Raw genomic sequence first — 20,579 nt, forward strand, 5'->3', positions numbered from 1 at the left:
GAAAAATAAACTAAGGAACAAAGAGTTTGCTGTTGACAGTAGCGTTTGGCAACTGTTTCAATAACAAACTGCTCTGCTTCCCAGATTGGCAAGGAGCAAGTCAAAAAAGGGGCAGAATTTCCACTCATACTTAATAGGCCTGGGCTCCCAGCGGCCTGTAGCCCTCCCCTACTTCCCGGTGTGACTCCTGCAGGGAGTTTACCTGTGCTGTACAACACTGCAAACGCTCATTCCAAAACCCAGGATGCCCAGATTCACTCCTAATTATTCCTGCCCCTACCACAGAGCACTGCCATGCTTAGCACTCACCTCTAGGAGGCTGTCCCCGACCAGAGCCACTAGTAACTGGTGTCCGTTCTGCTCCCGCACCAAGGCGGCGTTCTCGGAGGCATACATACAAGTGAAGTCAAACATGGCCACATCGGGCTGCCCATAGTGATTGATGGCAAAATCCAGAGACGGCAGCTGCTGCTGAGTAGAGAAGTCTGCCGCCTCCCTGGCATAGCTGAGCAGAGCCTCCTGGTCCACGTTTTCTCGGGAAAGCAGGAGCTCTGTGTCGGCGTAGTCCTGTCTCCAGAGAAAGAGGAGGGTAGGGATGGAGAAGCCCTGGCACTCAGCCAGCATCATGTTACACAACCTAGGGCCACAGCTTCTCCTTCCCCCCAAAGTGACTCCACAATCCAAAACCAAAACTTTTATACCATTAAAATGGGCGGGGGAAAGGCAGCCAGGCACAATGGCCCACACCTGTAATCCCAGCACTTTGGGAGGCTGAGGCGGGCAGATCACTTGAGGACATGACTTCGAGACCAGCCTGGTCAACATGGTGAAACCCCATCTCTACTAAAAATACAAAAATCAGCCAGGCATGGTGGCATGTGCCGGCAACCCCAGCTACTTGGGAAGCTGAGGCAGGAGAATTGCTTGAGCCCAGGAGGCGGAGGTTGCAGTGAGCCGAGATAGCACCACTGCACTCCAGCCTAGGTGACAGAGTGAGAATCCATCTCAAAAAAAAAAAAGAGGGGCTTGGGGGGTGGATTAGTCCCGAGAGAACATAGACCTTGCTGCCTAAACACACAGTCATGGCTTTTCCATTTGCTTGGAACAATTACTACTTCTTTGATCTTATCCAATCTGCCTCAGGGTTGTTCTGAGTATCACATACATGACAGTACTTTGTGAACTGAAAGGGCATTTCATTATCTTCTGGGTAGTAAATGGCTTTTGTCAAATGGGACCACATGAAACACTCAGCCTCGCATAACTCATGACACCCAAAGGAAGAACCCAAAAAATCTTGAGTGCCAAAAAGACATGGAGGTGGGAGCAATGGTGTCCAGGAGGCTGGGAAGGAATACGTTGAAAATGGAGCAGAGGTTTTCAAAATAGTAAGTAAGACTCGAAAGCCTCCATAGAAACCCACAAAGAAGAACAAAGGACTGAAAAATTCCTTTTCTGTTTTGGAGGTTTCTGGCACACTGAGCCAAGTCTTTATTCTCTGAAAGTGGGGCCTACAGTTTCTAAGTGGCCGTGATGGTCCTTTCAGCCACCACTACAAGATGTTAAAGCCAAAACACAAACACTCAGGTTGGTCCTAGAAAGACTGTTTGCTCAACACTAAGTAGCCACATGGGTTTACTATTTAACAGCATACACTGAAGGCATGGCCCCTGCCCTCTAAAAAAAAAAAAAAAAAAAAAAAACATGAAGACAAAGTAAACCAGGTCTCTTGGCATTCTAGACTGCTCCTATCGAATTCTGACCGACAACCACAGTTCTGCCTGCGTGGCAGATTTAAATCTCCACCTCGTCCCAAGGCGTACGAACTGCTTCACTGGCTATTTCTTACTGACAGCAATGTAAACCTGATGTAGTCCCAGATAACTAGCAAGGCAATTTTAGAAAGCATCTAACCAGATACGTCTTGCTTATGCTTTTGGGAGAGTGGTCTGTATAAACAGCTTTGTCCTGGTTCTCCCTGAAAGCACACAGGATGGCTGTGCTGAGAAACACACGCAAGGTTCCTGGGTAGAAAGAGGGGGCTCTCGAGGCCGGGCGCGGTGGCTCACACTTGTAATCCCAGCACTTTGGGAGGCCGAGGCGGGCGGATCACGAGGTCAGGAGATCAAGACCATGATGAAACCCCATCTCTACTAAAAATACAAAAAATTAGCTGAGCGTGGTGGTGGGCGCCTGTAGTCCCAGCTACTCGGAGAGGCTGAGGCAGGAGAATGGCGTGAACCTGGGAGGCGGAGCTTGCAGTGAGCCAAGATTGCACCACTGCACTCCAGCCTGGGCGACAGAGCGAGACTCCGTCTCAAAAAAAAAAAATAAAAGAAAGAGGGGGCTCTCTGCCACCGGCACATGCTCGTCAGCTCACTCCCCTCTCTGCTGTCAGACTAAAGTGACTGCATTCACATCACCCCCTGCAAAGACAAAGGACTCCCTGAAATTCAGCTGTGAGTCTCTTATGGGAACTGCACAGGCCTGAATCAGCACAACTGGTGTCTCTGCTTCTGTTTTTCTCATCGCATGGGGACAGTGATTCTCACGTTGAGACCAATGAGACCAGGCAAGACTTAAAAAACTCTCCTTCAGGGACCATTCACGTGGTGGTCTTCTGACTTCATATTTCAGGCCGTCATCTCAGGGCACACCATGCAGTCACCTAGAAACAGGCTGAGCTGGACCTGGCTAGGATGGAGCTCGGACCTGTTCTGTGGTCATGAAGAGGCCTAAGTGTAGCCTGATCCCATCAGTGCTGCCTGGACCTCTGAAAACTGTATCTGCAGTGACACCAGAATCCTCATGGGGCTCCCATAAACACCAATTATTGCTTCTTGGTCAAACTTCTTTCCCTCTATCACTCCCCCTCCCAAAAGATAACTCTTCAACCAACCAGTCATCAGTCAGATATGGAATTCACAATAACCACAAACCAAATCACCTAAAATTAAACTGAGTATTTATGCATGAAATGCTGTCTGAAACCTGCTTTGCAAGAACCCAGTGGTGAAGAAGGAGTGCACTGAAATATTACTGACAGAACACTGGCCATGTGCTGAGAACTGTGAAAGCTGGACGGTGGGTACGCGAGGGTTCATTACACTATTCTCCCCCCATTTTTATTTACATTTGAAATTAGCCATAGTAAGAGTTGTTCACGCTAAACTGGAAAACATCAGGGGTTACCAGAAGATGCATTCAGTGCTCATTTTCATTCCCTTGCAGGAAAAACCCATCAGACAATTCTTTCTCTCGGTGATATTAACCACTTCAATAAGAAAGAGTTTTGAAGGAAATCCATGGCTCACATGTAGTATCACTCCTTTGTCCAGCAAACTCTGCTTTTTGGCTGTCATAACGAAATAGTGTGTGTCATCTTTGTAGTAAACGATGTTCTCCAAGTCAATACCTGGGGCCAGAAGACAAACGTGTGCGTGTAAGTTTGCTGAGATGAAGGTGCATCAGGGCAGCCTGAAGGGTTACACACAGGCCTACAGAGACAACGGCCTGAGACTCCAGGCAGGGAAAGGTGTCTAAGCCCAGATTCTCACGTCCTGCATCATCAGTTCATGGAAATACAGGGAGCTTTGTTTCTCTGTATTCACTCAACACCCCAAGCAATCCTAAAAACAATGACTGATAGTAAACAGAACTGGAGGTACGGGAATAAAAACAAAACAAGCAAAAAAAAAAAAAAAAAAAGAGGCTAACCTCTAAAGAGGGCTTGGATTAGTTATCGGGTTAAGCCTCTCGGGACAGTCATCAAGGAAGGTGGAGGAATCTCCTAGATTCTTAAGAACAGGATAGACAACTTGACGCCTGGAAGCAGAGAGTGAACTACTAACTTTTTAATTAATCTAAAAAATAGATGTGATGGAAAGAAATCAAGTTCTAGAAAACAAGAGAATGAAGGCACATTTAGCAAAATATGTAAGTTGATCTATTCAAAACCTATCATACAACAATCTCACCGCTATCTGACACATGGTTTGCCTTCAAGCCTGAGCTGGAACTCAGGAAGAAGACTACATACTTAAAAGGCCTAAAGTCAGCTTCCCAAGCAAACCAGGGAGCCACCGGCCAGCAGCTACACCAAGCAGCATGACTCAGCATCACAGCACAGGGCAGGCATTGGGAAGAACTAGCGGAGGCAGAACGAACGCTTTAAAACAAATAAACAAACAAACAAATAAAACCTCAGGCTGGGTGTGGTGGCTCACGCTTGTAATCCCAGCACTTTGGGAGGCTGAGGCAGGTGGAGCCCAGGAGTTTGGGAGCAGCCTGGGCAACATGGCGAAACTCCGTCTCTACAAATAATATGAAAAATTAGCCGGGTGTGGTGGCGCTTGCCTGTAGTCCCAGCTACTCAGGAGGCTGAGATGGGAGGATCACTCGAACCCAGGAGTTCGAGGCTGCAGGGAGCCGAGATCACACCACTGAACTCCAGCCTGGGCAACAGAGCGAGACCCTGTCTCAAACAAAAAACAAAACCCAGAGCGGCCCAGTCACTGTGAGGAGGTTAAGAATACGAGAGGAGGAGACAAGTTCTGCAGGAAGCATTGTGCTAGGAAGAAGGAACAGGAGTGAAAAGAGCAGGAGGGGCAGACAGTGCAGGAGGGACACCGACGGCCACTCAACCCACCAATCCCCCAAGAAAAAGCCACCAGGGACTATTTAAGTTTCTATCCTAGGGCTCCGAGACATCAACACCAACCTGTGGCTTCCCTCAGTTCCTGGAAAAATTTTTGGTTGAATATAAAAGCCACACCACTGATCTCTTCCACTTTAGCCTCTGCTGTTGTATTTCGGTTGATAAAATTTGCTGTGATGGCGATGGCCAGTTTGCCACGGAATTCTTTCCGACGAAACCCTGGAGGGAAATAAATTTTCAGAGGTGATAATCATTGACTAGAGAAGGAAGATCACTTCAAATGAAAGTGGGGGTGCTGATAAAGACATCAGGGAAAAGTCGGGGATGAGAACTGATGGGAAAGTTAGGGCAGCTCTTCCGCAGATGAAAATAAGGCATTTACCTACCCAAGAATATGAAAATTCAGGAAAGAAGTCAAAGTCTCCATTAACAAACAATTTGAAATCTGACTGGCCAGAATATCACTCAGTACTAGGGATTCCTCTTTAAAAAAGGGATGCGTGGGGGGAGCACCTGCTTATTAATATGTAGATTAAGTCCTACAGGTGCCAGTCACTCAAGGTACCGCTGGTCTCCTAGTGCCCCAGCAAGAGTGCCCTGTAAGCAGCAGCCTGGGGCAGGTGAGGTGGTTCACGCCTGTAATCCCAACACCTCGGGAGGCCAAGGCGAGCAGAGTGCTTGAGCCAAGGAGTTCGAGACCAGCCTATGGAACATGGCGAAAACACAATCTCTACAAAAAATACAAAAATTAGCTGGGTATGGTGGCACACGCCTGTAGTCCCGGCTACTCAGGAGGCTGAGATGGGAGGATCGCTTGAGACCAGGGAGATTGAGGCTGCAGTGAGCGTGATCACGATACTGCGCTCCAGCCTGGGCAAAAGAATGAGACCCTGTCTCAAAAATAAAATAATTAAATAAAATAAAAGCAGCAGCCCGAGTGCCAGCTGGCTAGCAGACGGCGGGGCCTGCCATTCCATCAGGGCAGGAAGCACACATTCATGCTCTCAAAAGGGTGGACGCTGGTCACACGCAGTCTCACCCCAGGGGTAGGAGAGCATCAGCTTTCCCTCTGCTATAAGCCAGGCAGAGGAGCACAGACCAATACCTTCCAAGGTGTTTCTCCGACCATCCCCACCGATGATCACTTCAAATTCATACTCTGACACAGGATGAGTCTTGGGGTGCACCAGTGCCCGCCAGCCTATCCCTGTGGACCAAAACCAAATAAATGGGGGTCACCACCCAGACCACATTTACAGCCAGGACCATCTCTAGATACCCAGTCATGTAAACTGCACAAAACCCTGGGCCAAAAACACTATGTGTAGAAGCAGTGGAGACAGAGGCCGGGCACAGTGGCTCATGCCTCTAATCCCAGCACTGTGGGAGGCAGAGGCTGGCAGACTACTTGAGGCCAGGAGTTCGAGACCACCCTGGCCAGCATGGTGAAACCCTGTCTCTACTAAAAATACTAAAATTAGCCAGGCATGGTGGCACATGCCTGTAGTCCCAGCTACTCTGGAGACCTAGGCAGGAGAACTGCTCAGAGGTCACAGTGAGCCAAGATTGAGCTACTGCACTCCAGGCTGGGCGACAGAGTGAGACTCTCGTCTAACAAAGAAAAAGCAGTGGGGACAAACCGCAGAAGGAAAGAAGCCTTGCAGAGGGCTCATGAGGCCCTTCCCAGCACATGTGCGCCTGCGACATCTAAGGCTGCATCCAGGCCAAGTCCCCAAAGGCACAGGCTTTGGCTAGCTCTGGAAGCAGCCCTCAGGGGCCTTTGGTTTGCTCCCTCAATCTCATCTTCCTCACCCATCAACACCCTCTCACGCCTTCTTCACTACTCCAGTATAACTTACGTTCATTCTCTTGGTCCTCAGGAGGCTGTATAAGTCCTTGGAATTCCACATTGACGTGGATTTCAATGCCTAGGATCAAGGCTACTTTCAAAAGTATTAGTTGGAGCTGACGGATACCTGGGAGAATACAGAGATGACGTTGCTGGGAACACATGGAGAAGGGGGTACCCATCTGTGTCGCGGCTCAGGCTCCCACCCCGCCACCCACGCCCCCTTCAGATTCCCAAAGCCTGCTATAGCAGGAGACCTTCCAAAGCCACGCTCTGTAACTTCTTCCTTTCTTAAAGGCAAATAGAACCCAGTGGAAGAGCTGTTCTAGAGCAACGCACAGGACACTCCCACCTCTATGAGTGTTTTAAACACTCAAAAGCTCGGAGACAACACGGGACTGTGGCCTACTGGAGATCCCTTTCCATCTTCCCAATTTGGGGCTGCCACATTGGCAGCATCTCCAATCCTGCTAGGAGGCAGATGTGCACCCACAGGGTGCAGCCCAAGGTCAGATGCAGAGCTGCTGCATGACCTCCCCGCCCACAGGCGTCTCTCTTTCAGCCCATTCCCTGGTTGATCATCATACATTCTTATAAGGCAAGGAAGGGAAATTGCAATCCAACCAGATCCTCCTACCATTCCCCCTCCCACTCCTGGTCTATAGCTGTGGAAACTGAGGCCAGAATGACTGACAATCTTGCTTATTTTCACAGTGAGACTGATCGATTTATTCGACGTTCATGAGCACCTGCAGGCACCAGGCATGGCAGCGACTTAAGGTGCAGAGATAAAGATCTAGGCCCTGGTAGAAGACCCTCTCAACCCTAAGATGAATCTTGCCACAAATAAGGCAGACAAATCCACTGAGTTAATGACCCTTGGTCCTCTCTTAAGACCAAACTTAACTGGAGCCTGTGACTAATATGCCAGGAGCAATGCAAATCCTCCTCACGTCATCTTGGTTGTTCTCCCCAGTTTACCACAGCCACCACCCTTCTGAGTCCCACTCCCAAAGACTTGTTAAACTCTGTGCTAGCACAGTATTTTCGCAGAGAACTGTGGGTCCCAAGATGCTTTACAAACTATAGCCAGCAGATGGGCAGAGCGCTTCCTCTGCCAGTGGAATGTGGTCACTGCCAGCCAGCGTCTGATAAATTGGCACAGCTGCTGCAAACAGCAAAAGGTTCCATGACTGACTGTGTTTACAGGACACATCTGGAGAAGCTCAGAACAAAGGCTCCTTGATAAAGCTTTCCTGAAAGCATTAATGATAATCAATAAAAAGCTTTCCGTTTCATAATGCACACTGTCTGTTCTGAATTGCTTTTCTGGCCACTTACAGTCAAACACCGCTGATTGCATTAACTTGTATTCATACCCTGTAGGATCTCAGAAAAGCAAAGGCCCGGGCTGAGCTTAGAGGTGACAAAAGTACAGCAAGAGCTTGCAGAGCGCACGAGAACCACCTAACCAGAGGAATGCCGTTATCCCCTTGCCATTAACGGCCAGGCCAGGGCTCTGCTCCTTCTGCAAGTGTGGCTTCCCCCAGGACTGTGTCCCCACAGCACTTTGTTCTTACATTAGTAGAGAATGTATCAGGTCACAGCACAGACAGCTGCATGCCTGTGTACTTCTGCCACTGCAAGAAGGACCACCAGAGGGTCTGGGCCCAAACTGGTCATCGTTTCCCCAGTGCCTGGCACCAGTGCCCATCCCACAAACTGCAAGAGCTCAGTAGGAGTCCAAGACCTAACAAAAATCCCCAAGCCAAACCCCACATTTCATAGGTTATTGATACACTCACATTTAAGAGTCCTAAATTATAGAACCACCGCATAGCAGGTGTTTTTACTTCAAGATGAGTGCACTTACTATAAGAAAGACAGTAATGAGATTAGAAGAAATTGGGTGGCATATGAATTCCTCAGCTAATCTGCCTGTCTCTTTCTACTGAACAAGTGTGCAAGGGGTAGGGTGGAATCTTACAGGAAAGCTAGTTTTACTTACTGATATGGTCGATGGCTCCAGCACAGAACTTGCCATAGAACTTCTTGGCACCCAGACCTCGTAGATCATGTATGGTGAATGGCCAGAGATGCAGGACGTTGTTGCGGGAGAAGGCATCTCGTTTCTCAATAACAACCACCTTGGCCCCCAGTAAGGATAAGTCGATGGCTGTACGGAGACCACAGGGGCCAGCCCCAATGATGAGACACTGAAAAACACAGCTGCTTTCAGGGCAGGCGGCACTTCCAACAAACAATTCTCAAGAAGTCTCATGATTGTATGATCATCACTCCCTAAAGCCCCGAAATAGGGCTATTTTCCCCACTGCCAAGAAACCTTCAGACCTACGTGGGTCACAGCAGAGCACCTGCCATGGCTTAAGAGAAGAGCTAGTGATCACCACGAATGGAGAAGACAGAACCATCAGTGCTAGACACAAGATGGGCACCTGTTCACCTTGGACAGCCTGGAAGGCCCTTGATCTGCAGCATATTTAAGTGGCCATCATCTCAACAAACGATATGAAAATCAAACACAATCTTACATCAACAGGAGAGGACCATTTCAAAGGTTTCTAGGTCAGGCAGATTTCTGTCCAAAGAGATACAGAGCACTACATACACACTCCAGGCAATCTCAAGCCTCCTGGAATGAGTCTACCACACACATGATTCCTGGGAAGCAATTTTCAAGAGCCAAAGTTTTGTGTGCTGAAAAGAGTTCCAAAATCCCCATTTCTAGACTGAAAGTCCAGGAACATGATCTCGAAAATCCACACTCCAGAGAAGTACTGAGCAGGAGACTGGACGCATATCTTAAGTAGTTTGCTCTGTGTGTGCGGAAGGAAAACGTGCAATGCTTTTGGCTTTGTTTTTGTTTTGTTCTTAGTAGAGTCCAGTACTCACTCATGAAAGTCATGCCTTTACAGTTCTTGAATTTTGCTGATGAATATCTACCCAAATGCAAATCCACTGGGGGTGGGGCTCTAGGTGTCCCCTATTGTACAAATTAAAGCTCGTGAAAGAACATAACGTAGCCATGAAGTCATCTGCAAATTTGTGTCCCTGCTAGCTTGTTCCAAACTTCTCACATTAGGTGTTCTTCTAAGGAGGGAAGCAGGAAATGTACCTCTCCATATCCGCTTCCTCGCACCTACCCCAACAAAGGCAAGTGCATAACTCAGGTCTTTGCCTGGGCCTACCTGCTTCATGGAAACCCTATTTCTCCACATGGTGAGGAAAGCAACAGAAATACTTTGGTCCACAAAGTCCTTGCTTATGAATCAAAACAGACCTTTGGAACATGGATGGGAAGAGGTTGGAAGCTTGTGGCAAATCCCAAGTTTGCAAATAGTATACCTTACCAGCTACTGAGTATGGAACTTTGGAAAGAGGACATGCCAAGAACCCCAAAGCTGTGTTCAGACAGGATACCAGCAGGGCTTGGCTACGTCCCTGCTAAGTGACCTGCATCCTCTGAACCACGTGAGGTTCAAAAGAGAGCTTCAGCAAAATAAAAAGTTCCCATGTCACTTGACTTTGGTTGTTCTTAAATACTTGAAACTTTGAATGTTCAATATGTAAATACATGAAATATGCTTAAAACAGGGTCTGGGTCATGTGAGTCAAACAAAAAGAGGTAAGACGTCCACAAAATTTCAACAGGGTTGAAGCTTGATTTCCTATGCTAGGTTGTGGCTAGACTTTGCCTGGTTCTCACTCAGCCTACCTCTAACTCAATCCTCCTCTTTGGCACCTGGATACGGTTGATGGCTCCGGCACAGAACTTGCCATAGAATTTCTTGGCACCCAGACCTCGTAGATCATGTATGATGAATGGCCAGAGATGCAAGACGTTGCGGGAGAAGGCATCTCGTCAGTGACCCCAGGGCCCCACAGGAGCAAAGCTTACCTTGGTGTTAGTGCACGCTTTTCCCTTTTTGTAGTCTTTGTGACTGCCCCGTTTGTCCAACTTTGCCCAGAGGGCTTTGGCTTTCCAATAGTTAAGCTTGGACTTGAGCTTGTGATAGAAGGAGCGGTAGTCCTTTGGCTTCAGTTCCAGGTGGTCACAGAGCTCCTGGAAGGCCTTGAGGGTTCCCTTGCAGGTGGTGGCCTGGACAAACCGGTCAAAGAGGACATGAGCTGGGTTCATGGTCTCATGCTTCCTCTCCTCCATGCTGCCGCACTCTCAGCACTCCCCAGAGGGGGAGGTAGGATGGCTGTGGGTCCACCTGACACTGTCACGTTAATCTGACAAAAAGAAAGAAAAAGATGGTCAGCATTTCTCTGTCCACAAACATTCTCCAGGAGACATACTCCTCTTCAAGCAGAGTTCTCAAGTGTCGCAGTCATCCATCCACAAGTGTGGACTGCACACCTGCAAAACTCCAGGCACTACGAGACACTGGGGCTGGAAAGGTGAGCAGGATGTTTCCTGCTCTCAAGGATCTGACAATCTAGGAGACGAGGCAGACACAGACACAGAATGTCTCGATGGACCGTACCAAGTGCCACTAGAGAGGGAGACACAAGGGGATCTCGGGAACAGAGAAAGAGGATCTAAGTCACTACTGGTGGTGGCGGGGGGGTCCCCACTGAAGGCGAGCCTCTGAGAGGTGACAGCTGAGTCTCTCAGCATAAATGTTAGCCAGGCAGGGAAGAGGTGTAGGACATGGGAAAGTGACACAGGCAGGCCTGAGTGACTCGTACAGATCAAAGAGGCAAGGATAACTCCCAGGTTTCCAGCTTAGGCCCCGGATTAAACGGAGACATCAGGCCAACGGATTAAAAATAGAAGCACTCCTTGGTGCCAGTGGAGCAGCGAGCCCCTTCCTCACCTGCACATGTGAGCTCCAAGTGGAGGTGCTCACCGGGCAGTTGGTATGAATGTGAAGTTCAGGGAGTGGCTGGGGATGCAGATCCAGATTTGGGAGTCGCTGGCACACGGGCAGTAGCTAAGCCTACAAAAGCAGGAAGATCACGAAAGGAGAGTGCACAGGGCAGAAGAGCCGCAGGCTCTGGAAGAGATCCAGGAGGCCCCACCTTCAAGAGGCTGGGAGAGAAAGATGAGCCCTCTTAAAAGATGAGGAACAGTAGGGAGATGTCTGAAGAGAACCAACCAGCAGCGTCACAGAAGTCTAAGGAGCAGAAAGTTCCGGAGTGTCAAAGTTGGCAGGGATTAAAAGAACTGAAGAAGTCCTGCCATTGCGTAAGGTAAAGGGTCGGGAGACTTCAGAGTCATTCCATTTTCACCCCGAATCGAACTGAACAGCAGTAAATGACGATATCTATGCCTCCCACCTATGGAAATGTCCACACACCTACATCCAGTGAGTCTGCTGGACAGACGCTGGGAGGTGGGAGATGGCACCGCGTGTACTCCTGCACCCACCGGCTCCTGTGAGTCTGCAGAATCGTTTTTGCATCACATCTGATGAATCCTCACCACTGGAACTGTATTGGAAGGTGGGAGGCAAAAGGACAAAGAACAAAACTAGAGAGTGGAGAGTGGGTCAGGGTGACGAGACGAGTGTGACCACAGGGCTGAGCCCACACAGCCAGAACCCGGCTGCACGACTGCGCTGCACAACTCTGGGTAAGCACTGTCGCAGGAACCCTCAGTTTCCTTGTGTGTAAGACAAGGAGGTTAGACAGCACCCCTAAGACTTTCTTTATTTCTTTTTTTTGAGATGGAGTCTCGCTCTGTTGCCCAGGCTGGAATACAGTGGCGCCATCTCTGCTCACTGCAAGCTCCGCCTCCCGGGTTCATGCCATTCTCCTGCCTCAGCCTCCCAAGTAGCTGGGACTACAGGCGCCCACCATCACGCCCGGCTAATTTTTTGTATTTTTAGTACAGACGGGGTTTCATCGTGTTAGCCAGGATGGTCTCAATCTCCTGACCTCGTGATCTGCCCGCCTCGGCCTCCCAAAGTGCTGGGATTACAGGCGTAAGCCTGGCCAAGACTTTCACTTCTGAAGTTCTCCGAGGCTACTGCTGAGAAATCCACATGCCCACAGCACTAGCTCCTGGTGCTCTCATCACAACAGCCCAGCACAGGCACATCACCAATTTACCACGAGGGTGACCAACACTAAACTGGACTTTGCTTTAAAGATGTACTCGTGGGGTGGGGTGCAGAGGAAGGCAGTGGTCGATGCACTATGTTCAGCAGGCATGTAGAAGCAAGAAACTGCCCACTATTCAGCTGCAGGTGCTGCTGAAACCAACTCTCGGAAGACAGGCACCATGTTCCAGAATGATACAGAAGAGGCGCTGAAGCTCTTACTTTGGGTAAGCACACTGAGCAGCAGTGTGAAGTAGAAATGACATGCCACTTCTCTCCGCACCTCACCATGGTATCACAGGATTAAACCAAACCAAATGAGATGCATCTTAAGTTTCATGAGAGAAAGTTGTAACTAAATACAAGGAACTGCCCTCTCCGCCTTATGTTTTCTGTGTCAACAGACACAACACTCGTCACATAATGTGGAGGATACATTGCAGATGGAACACACTGGCTGGGCTTTTGGCTTCAAATATATCACGTACTCAACAACCCCTCCTGGCTCTAGATGTTAAAAACTACACTGCTGGCCCAGTGTGGTGGCTCATGCCTGTAATCCCAGCACTTTGGGAGGCCGAGGCGGGTGAATCACTTGAGGTCAGGAGTTCAAGACCAGCCTGGCCAACATGATGAAACCCCATCTCTACCAAAAAATACAAAAATCAGCCAGGGGTAGTGGCAGACGCCTGTAATCCCAGCTATTCAGGAGGCTGAGGCATGAGAATTGCTTGAATTCGGGGGGCAGAGGTTGCAGTGAACTGAGATTGTGCCACTGCACTCCAGCCTCGGTGACAGAGTGAGACCCTGTCTCAAAACAAAACAAAACAAAAACAAAAACAATACACTGTTAACAAACATAGCTTCTCCCAATAGCCACATGGCCAAGAGGCCAGCAAGAAATGGAGTTAACTGGAATTAACATTCAGTTTCCCCCAAAAACAAAGGTTTTATTCTAGGTAGCAGCAAGAGAAATACTTTATAGTTCCTAAAAAGGGCCCAATGTTTCTCTTACAAGCCAAGGCTTATCTTAGAAATGTTAGAAAGTCAAAAGATGGCTTGTAGGGCAGCAAAGAGCAGATGTGCTTATGCGAAGGCATGAGAAACGGTGACAGCTGACAACCCATGACTAGAAACAAAGGTTCCACACCATTTTCTACATCAGGGACCCTCTTTGCCTCCTGACCTCTTTGTGGGACTTCTGAGGCTTCACTTGCTCTTTGACAAGCACACAGCACGGCACAATCCTGACCCTGTGTGCCCTGCCTGCATTCACAGTCAACCTGAACTCCACCAGAGTCACAGGGTTTGGTAAGCTTTGCATACACTGGGTCTGATCCACTGCTACCTCATGTCAAAGAAGAAAATGACTTTTCTTTGTTTCTAAACAGTAGCCACTTTCAACTCCTTGCCAGGATTCACAGCACTCAGAACCATGACATTCTTGCTGAAGCCAATACATTAAAGGTCCTGCAACCCATAACTCAAAATCCTTCCCATCATAGCGCCTGCCTTGGCTTACACCTCCCCTGAAAGAGGGTCTGGGGCACTTATTTCCCAAGAAGAGTTCTTCCGTGTGAGCTAACAACCCCATGGCTGGTTGTAATCCACTCGGTTTGAAATAATTCACTTCCAAAGAGCTGCTAACCACCACAAAGAATTTCCAAATCAAACCCCACTACAGAGGAACGGCTTCACTAATAACTGTCCCCAATCCTTCTGCTAGTGAAAACACTTTTAAATTAACAGATGTCAGCCACAGCTCCCAGAGAGCTGCAGAGCCAACCAGCAGGCAAGTATCGATTCCCCGGCCGAAGAGATTTCGACCTGCAGGGCACTGGTGACAACCGATGAACAGAGGCAGGCTGGCTCCTGGAACAATGCAACCGGCACCCAAGGTAAGACGACACAAGATGAATTCCCCTGGGCTGCCTCACTTTTCCTGCTTTGCAGCTGAATGATGACTGCAGCGCAAAGACTCCTCCAGAGTGTGACAGCATTGCTCTGTGGCTCTGCTGGGCTGGGCCTGTCTCACACTGCAAGGGGCTTACCCGGCATTCTCATTGGCTCTGACAACAGCCGGGAAGCACAGCGGAGCAGGGCTATTCCTGTTACCGCCCCCATTTCCCTCATTCCTTAAGGTCAAAGCCAGATCATGCTCCTCCTGGCCTGTCCTGCACCACCCTGTGTACAGTTCATAATCACAGGAACCTGGAGACCAGGAAACCTGGCAGGAAGGTGCCAGAAATCCCAGAAACTGAAAAGCCAAGGTGTGCAAGGAAGGGGTAGAGGAAGTGAGGAGCCGGGTTGGGGGTTTGGGGGGAGGAAGAGGAGGTGATGCCAGGTTTCCAGGCATCTGTGAGTCTCTGCCAGCTGACTCCAGCCTGCATGTTTTGTCCGCGGCAGCTGACTGCTGACTCAGAAGCCTCGCATGGGCCTTGGCTGTGGAGGACGGCACTGCAGAGACGGCCTCTGAAGCACACGCAGGACATGGTTATGTTTCTATTTACAACAATAGCTGAAGGTTGTCACTGACTTCTGGCTGGCTATGAGAACACTCAATCTCTAGCTCTTAGAAGAGGTAGCTGGATGTTTGTGTGGGAGTAGAAAGGAGAATCGTGTTTAAAAATAGAAAAAGAAAAAAGAAACAAAACAACAAAATAAGAATGACACTTCAAGAGTATGGCATCGGAGTGAAGCTTAGTTTTCTCCCTATTCGATGCACCCTGAACACACCAGCGAACGTGCAAATCTCTGAAGCTTACACAGCAATCTATGAACTGCGCCTTCCCCTAGCCCATTCAGTCAGAGGTATGTCTCATCTAAATAGACCTTGAAAGCGGGTGGAAGGCCAGGCGAGGTGGCTCATGCCTGTAATCCCAGCACTTTAGGAGGCCAAGGTGGGAAGATCACTTGAGCCCAGGAGTTCAAGGCCAGCCTGGGCAACATAGTGAGATCCTGTCTCTTCAAAAACAAAAAAATTAGCTGGGTGTGGTGGCATTTGCCTGTGGTCCCACCTACATGCGAGGCTGAGGTGGGAGGATTGCTTGAGCCCAGGAGGTTGAGGCTGCAGTGAGCCATGATCATGCCACTGCACTCCAGCCTGGGAAACAGAGCAAGATCCTGTCTCAAAAACCAAAAAAAGAAAAAAGTAGGTGGAGAGGAACACTTGTTTTGGAATGCCATCAGGAGGAAGCTTAGATGAAAAATGTACTATGGATTACTGGGATTCCCTCATATTTTCCCTCAGAAACCAGGACCCAAATCGCCAACATGCCTCAGGCTCCTGATCTGTCTTCCTTCAACATAGGCAACTTAGCATCATTATTTGAAAAGCCTGTCCTTTCCGTACTGAGTAGTCTTGGTATCCTTGTCAAAAATAATTTGACCGTAAGTGAGGTGCATGAGGCTGAGGCAGGAGGATTATTTGATCCTCCCAGGAGCTTGAATCCAGCCTGGGCAACACAGCAAGACCCCAACTCTTAACAAAACATGGTTTGACCATATATGTTAGGGTATGTTTCTGGGCCCTCTATTGTATTCCATTGGTTTATATGTCTGTCTTTATGCCAGTACCACGCTGTTTTGATTAGTATAGCTTTATAGTAAGTTTTGAAATCAGGAAGCGTGAGTCCTCCAGCTTTGGTCTCCTTTAGAAGGGCTGTTTTGGCTATTCAGGGTCCCTTGAGATTCCATGTAAATTTTAGGATGGGTTTTTCTATTTCTGTAAAAAAAAAAAAAAATCATTGGGATTTTGATAGGGAGTACACTGAATGTGTATTGTTTGGGTAATTGTTTTCATTGTACAAGGCTTTCACCTCCTTGGCTAATTCCTAAGTGTTTTATTATTTTTGATGCTACTGTAAACAGAATTATTTTCATCATTTCCTTTTCAGACTGTTCACTATTAGTATATAAAAATGTAACTGATTTTTGTGCATTAACTTTGTATCCTGCTACTTTGTTGAATTTATGTACTAGCCTTGAACAGGTTTTTCTGGTGGAATCTGTAGGATTTTCTACACATAAGATCATATCATCTACAAATGGAGATAACTGTCTTCCTTTCCAATTTAGATGCCTTTTAATTTCTTTTTCTGGCCTAACTGCTCTGGATAGAACTTCAGTATTATGTTGGATAGAAGAGGCACAAGTGGGCATCTCTGTCTTGCTCCTGATCATAAGAGGAAAAGCTTTCTGTCTCTCACTGTTGAATATGACACGTGCCATGGTTTTTCGCATATGGCTTTTACTAGGTGAAGGTAGTTTTCTTCTATTCCTAGTCTGGTGAGTATTTCTATCATGAGAAGGTATTGAATCACCATGTATTGCATCTTGGGATCTATCCTGACTCTCCATCCTATTTATCATCAAGCTGACACTCAGCAGGATGGAGAGGAAACATGAAGCCAGCTCCTCCCCCCACCACTGTGCCCTTCCCCTCTCCTGCCTGTCACTCACCCAGCTGCACTTCTCATCTGCTCCTGCCACTCTGCAAGGACATTATTTAAATGTCTCTCTCCTCCACTAACTGTGAACTTCCTTAGGGTAGGGACTGGGTCTCTGCGCTATAACCTGACCTGGAGTAGAAATAGGTCGTGTTTCTGTGGAGGTGATGAGGGTAGGATGGAGCCCAGCAGCTCTGTACTTGGAGGACCGGTCCTGGGGAAAGCACTAGCCTGGCCTGCGTGGCTGCGGAAGGTGAAGGAGACCTGGACACATGTTACAGAGAGACTTCCAATGTGCTACCAAAACGTGGTATCCAGGAATGCAACAGTCAGCCTGGGTGGGCAGTGACAGTCTAACAGGAACACTGCAAGAGTGTGGCACTTTACTCATGACCCGCACTCTGCTTGGCTGGGTGTGGATGACCCCTCTCTAGAGGCAACTGAGAAGAGCCAGACCCAGATAACCTCTGGGTTCTCTTCCAGGTCCCTAATCCTGCAGGACCGTAGTACAGTCCTAACCCTTATGTTGTATCTTTTCTAATTTTTCATTTCTATTCTTTGCTAACAACCTATTTCTTCATGAAAACGAAGTTAAGAACATCCACGCAGCTGAGAAATGAAGTGAGTCAGAAGTGAGCTGACCTCTGCCTTGCAGTTCTGTCACCCCAAACACTTAATGTCTGAATCATAACGAGGCACCCAATAAACACAATCACCGATGATGATGTCAACTCACGTTCAAAGTAACCCCCAAAACAAGTAATCAAGAAGAATGCCTGAGGCTCACCATCCTACAGTCTCCTCATCTGTAAAATGAAAATCACAGGGTTTTGTAGGAAGTAAGGTAACGAATGTAAAATGTTTATCAGTGCCAGGAACACAGCAAGGCCCAACCCACAGTAGCGCTGTTATCATCCAGCAGTTTATCAATAAACCCCAGCAACAAAAGTGAATACTCAGTCTAAATAAAAACGGAACAACAGGGTTCAGATGGTTTTGTTTTTTGAAGGAAAGAAAAATGGTTTGGAATTTTCTCTGCTCCATTATCACTCTTCCCCTCTCCACTCCATCTGTTCTACAAAGCGTGAGAATGGCATTGGGTGGGGGGGGTGGGGGGGGGGGGCTAAAGGAGTAAGATCTGTGTAAGTCCTGCCAAACTGTAGCGTTAAACAAGACAGGTAGAAGATACTGAGTCGTTACTACTTGGTGCCACATCCATGCCTATGGCATCTTCACCACCATCCCGCGAGGCAGGATGTATGACCTGCATTTTGCAGATGGGGAAAGTGCAGCTTAAAGAAGTTTAAAGGTCACAAAGCAAGAAGGAGGCAGTGCAGGCATGTTTTGGGTCCAGACTTGTCCAGTTGAGAGCCTAAGTCCTTAGCCATTATGAAAAACCACCTGAGAATACAGCTTGAGAAATGAAAGCTCATGAGAATGCATGCCTCCAGTCCCTAACCACCCGAGAGCAGGAACTTGCCTGCCAGGAAGATAGCTGCCCAGCTAGCAATGGATATGCAGTTTCAAGTAAATTTAGCACGGACACACAATACAGGATTCTTTTTCTCCTCATGATTTATCGCTGCATCTGCTCCTTTGAAATGGAGCCCTTTCCAAATGGCAGTGAGAGCAGTCTGGTTTCACAGTAATTCTTCTTACTGGCTGCCAAAAGGCAAAGCAACTAAAACAGTGCTAACACAGTACGTATCAGTCGGCATTCGGTGGCAGGCTCTTGCACCCCAGCCATCAGCAACACCTATGAGGAGTCAATGACAAAACATTTTCCAATCACCTAATACTACTCCATCCATTGTAGGAGCTTGGGGAAGGACAGAAGGTGGACCTCAACCTGCCCACTGTCAACAGTACAGACCAAAAGACCCACACTTTCGCCGGGCGCAGTGGCTCACGCTTGTAATCCCAGCACTTTGGGAGGCCGAGGCGGGCGGATCACGAGGTCAGGAGATCGAGACCATGGTGAAACCCCGTCTCTACTAAAAATACAAAAAATTAGCCGGGCGTGGTGGCGGGCGCCTGTAGTCCCAGCTACTCAGACAGGCTGAGGCAGGAGAATGGCGTGAACCCGGGAGGCGGAGGTTGCAGTGAGCCGAGATCGTGCCACTGCACTCCAGCCTAGGGGACAGAGCGAGACTCCGTCTCAAAAAAAAAAAAAAAAAAAAAGACCCACACTTTCCTGACCCACTAATCCAAGAGTCCTGCCCTCAGGGGTGATGAAAGGCCTCTAGGTGGGGAGAAAGCCTCATTGAGGATGTGGGAAAACACAACCAAAGGAGAATCCCAGGAAAAAGCTGTTCTCCTCAAGGGCCGGAATCCAATCTATTAGGTCGGTGCAGAAGTCAGTGCAGTTACTTTTGCCATTACTTTTAATGGCAAAAACCGCACTAACTTTTGCACCAACCCAATACTCTGCTTAGCACCATGTACCCAGTTTCGGGCACACAGCAGGTGCTCAATAAGGTTCTGCTGATTAAAGGGCTACCCGGTCACCTACACTTGTGCAGACCCAGGAAGCTGGCTGGTTGGTAGGCCGTACAGGGCAACCTCCAGGCCACTGCACACAGGGGCTCAGAGAATGCCAAGGCTCCGGCAATCCGAAGGGAGAGAAATACCTCACGAGATGACCAGAGAACTTGCAGAAAACACACAAGGTCCTACCAAGGCACTCGGGTCAGGTCGCTTCCTCCCTCTCGCAGGGGCAGAGCCTGCAGCTAAGGCTTTCCAACACTGGCCCAAAACACAGCTGGCAGGAGACTAACCTGGAACAGAATATGGGGTTTCTCAGCTGTCTCGCCTGCCTGTCATCACTGCCACAGAACCACAAAATACACTGCAGTCAAGGCTCAGCACCATCTGAAAGGTCATCTAGGCCCACCAGCCACCCCACACCTGCCTATCGATGACATGTCAACGGCACCAAGCTGAGCAGCTTGCAATCAATGTTCATTTCTCAAGGATTCGATTTCTGTGTAGAAGACCAAAACAGGCTGGGTGTGGCGGCTCATGACTGTAGACCCAGCCCTTTGGGAGGCTGAAGCAGGAAGATTGCTTCAGGAGGAGTTCAAAACCAGCCTGGGCAACATAGCAAGACCCTCATCTCTACAAAAAATTAAAAAATTAGCCGGGCATAGATGCACACCTGTCGTCCCAGCTGCCCAGGAGGTCGAGGCTGCAGTGAGCCATGGTTGCACCATTGCATTCCAGCCTGGGGACGGAGCGAGATCCAGTCTCAAAACAAAAAAACAAAAAACAGGCCGGGCGCGGTGGCTCACGCTTGTAATCCCAGCACTTTGGGAGGCCGAGGCGGGTGGATCACGAGGTCAGGAGATCGAGACCATGGTGAAACCCCGTCTCTACTGAAAATACAAAAACTTAGCCGGGCGTGGTGGCGGGCGCCTGTAGTCCCAGCTACTCGGAGAGGCTGAGGCAGGAGAATGGCGTGAACCCGGGAGGCGGAGCTTGCAGTGAGCCGAGACTGCGCCACTGCACTCCAGCCTGGGCGACAGAGCGAGACTCCATCTCAAAAAAAAAAAAAA

The 20,579-nt window shown here is 48.7% G+C and overlaps 1 protein-coding gene across 12 annotated transcripts in view; it reads right to left on the reverse strand.

Moving 5' to 3' along the window:
* MICAL3 (microtubule associated monooxygenase, calponin and LIM domain containing 3) overlaps positions 1-20,579 on the reverse strand; it is a 225,285-nt gene that overhangs the window by 105,997 nt on the left and 98,709 nt on the right. For all 12 annotated transcript variants that reach the window (XM_032140059.2, XM_032753933.2, XM_032753937.2 and 9 more), the window contains exons 2-8: positions 10,426-10,763; positions 8,515-8,722; positions 6,517-6,633; positions 5,763-5,864; positions 4,721-4,876; positions 3,315-3,415; positions 310-567 (exon numbers count right to left, since the gene is read on the reverse strand). In XM_032140059.2, the coding sequence (XP_031995950.1) occupies positions 310-567; positions 3,315-3,415; positions 4,721-4,876; positions 5,763-5,864; positions 6,517-6,633; positions 8,515-8,722; positions 10,426-10,689 (1,206 nt within the window). In that variant the 5' untranslated portion in view covers positions 10,690-10,763. The remainder of the gene's footprint in view (positions 1-309; positions 568-3,314; positions 3,416-4,720; positions 4,877-5,762; positions 5,865-6,516; positions 6,634-8,514; positions 8,723-10,425; positions 10,764-20,579) is intronic.

The sequence above is a fragment of the Hylobates moloch genome, unplaced genomic scaffold (assembly GCF_009828535.3).
Source record: "Hylobates moloch isolate HMO894 unplaced genomic scaffold, HMol_V3 SCAFFOLD_19, whole genome shotgun sequence".
Lineage (NCBI taxonomy): Eukaryota > Metazoa > Chordata > Mammalia > Primates > Hylobatidae > Hylobates > Hylobates moloch.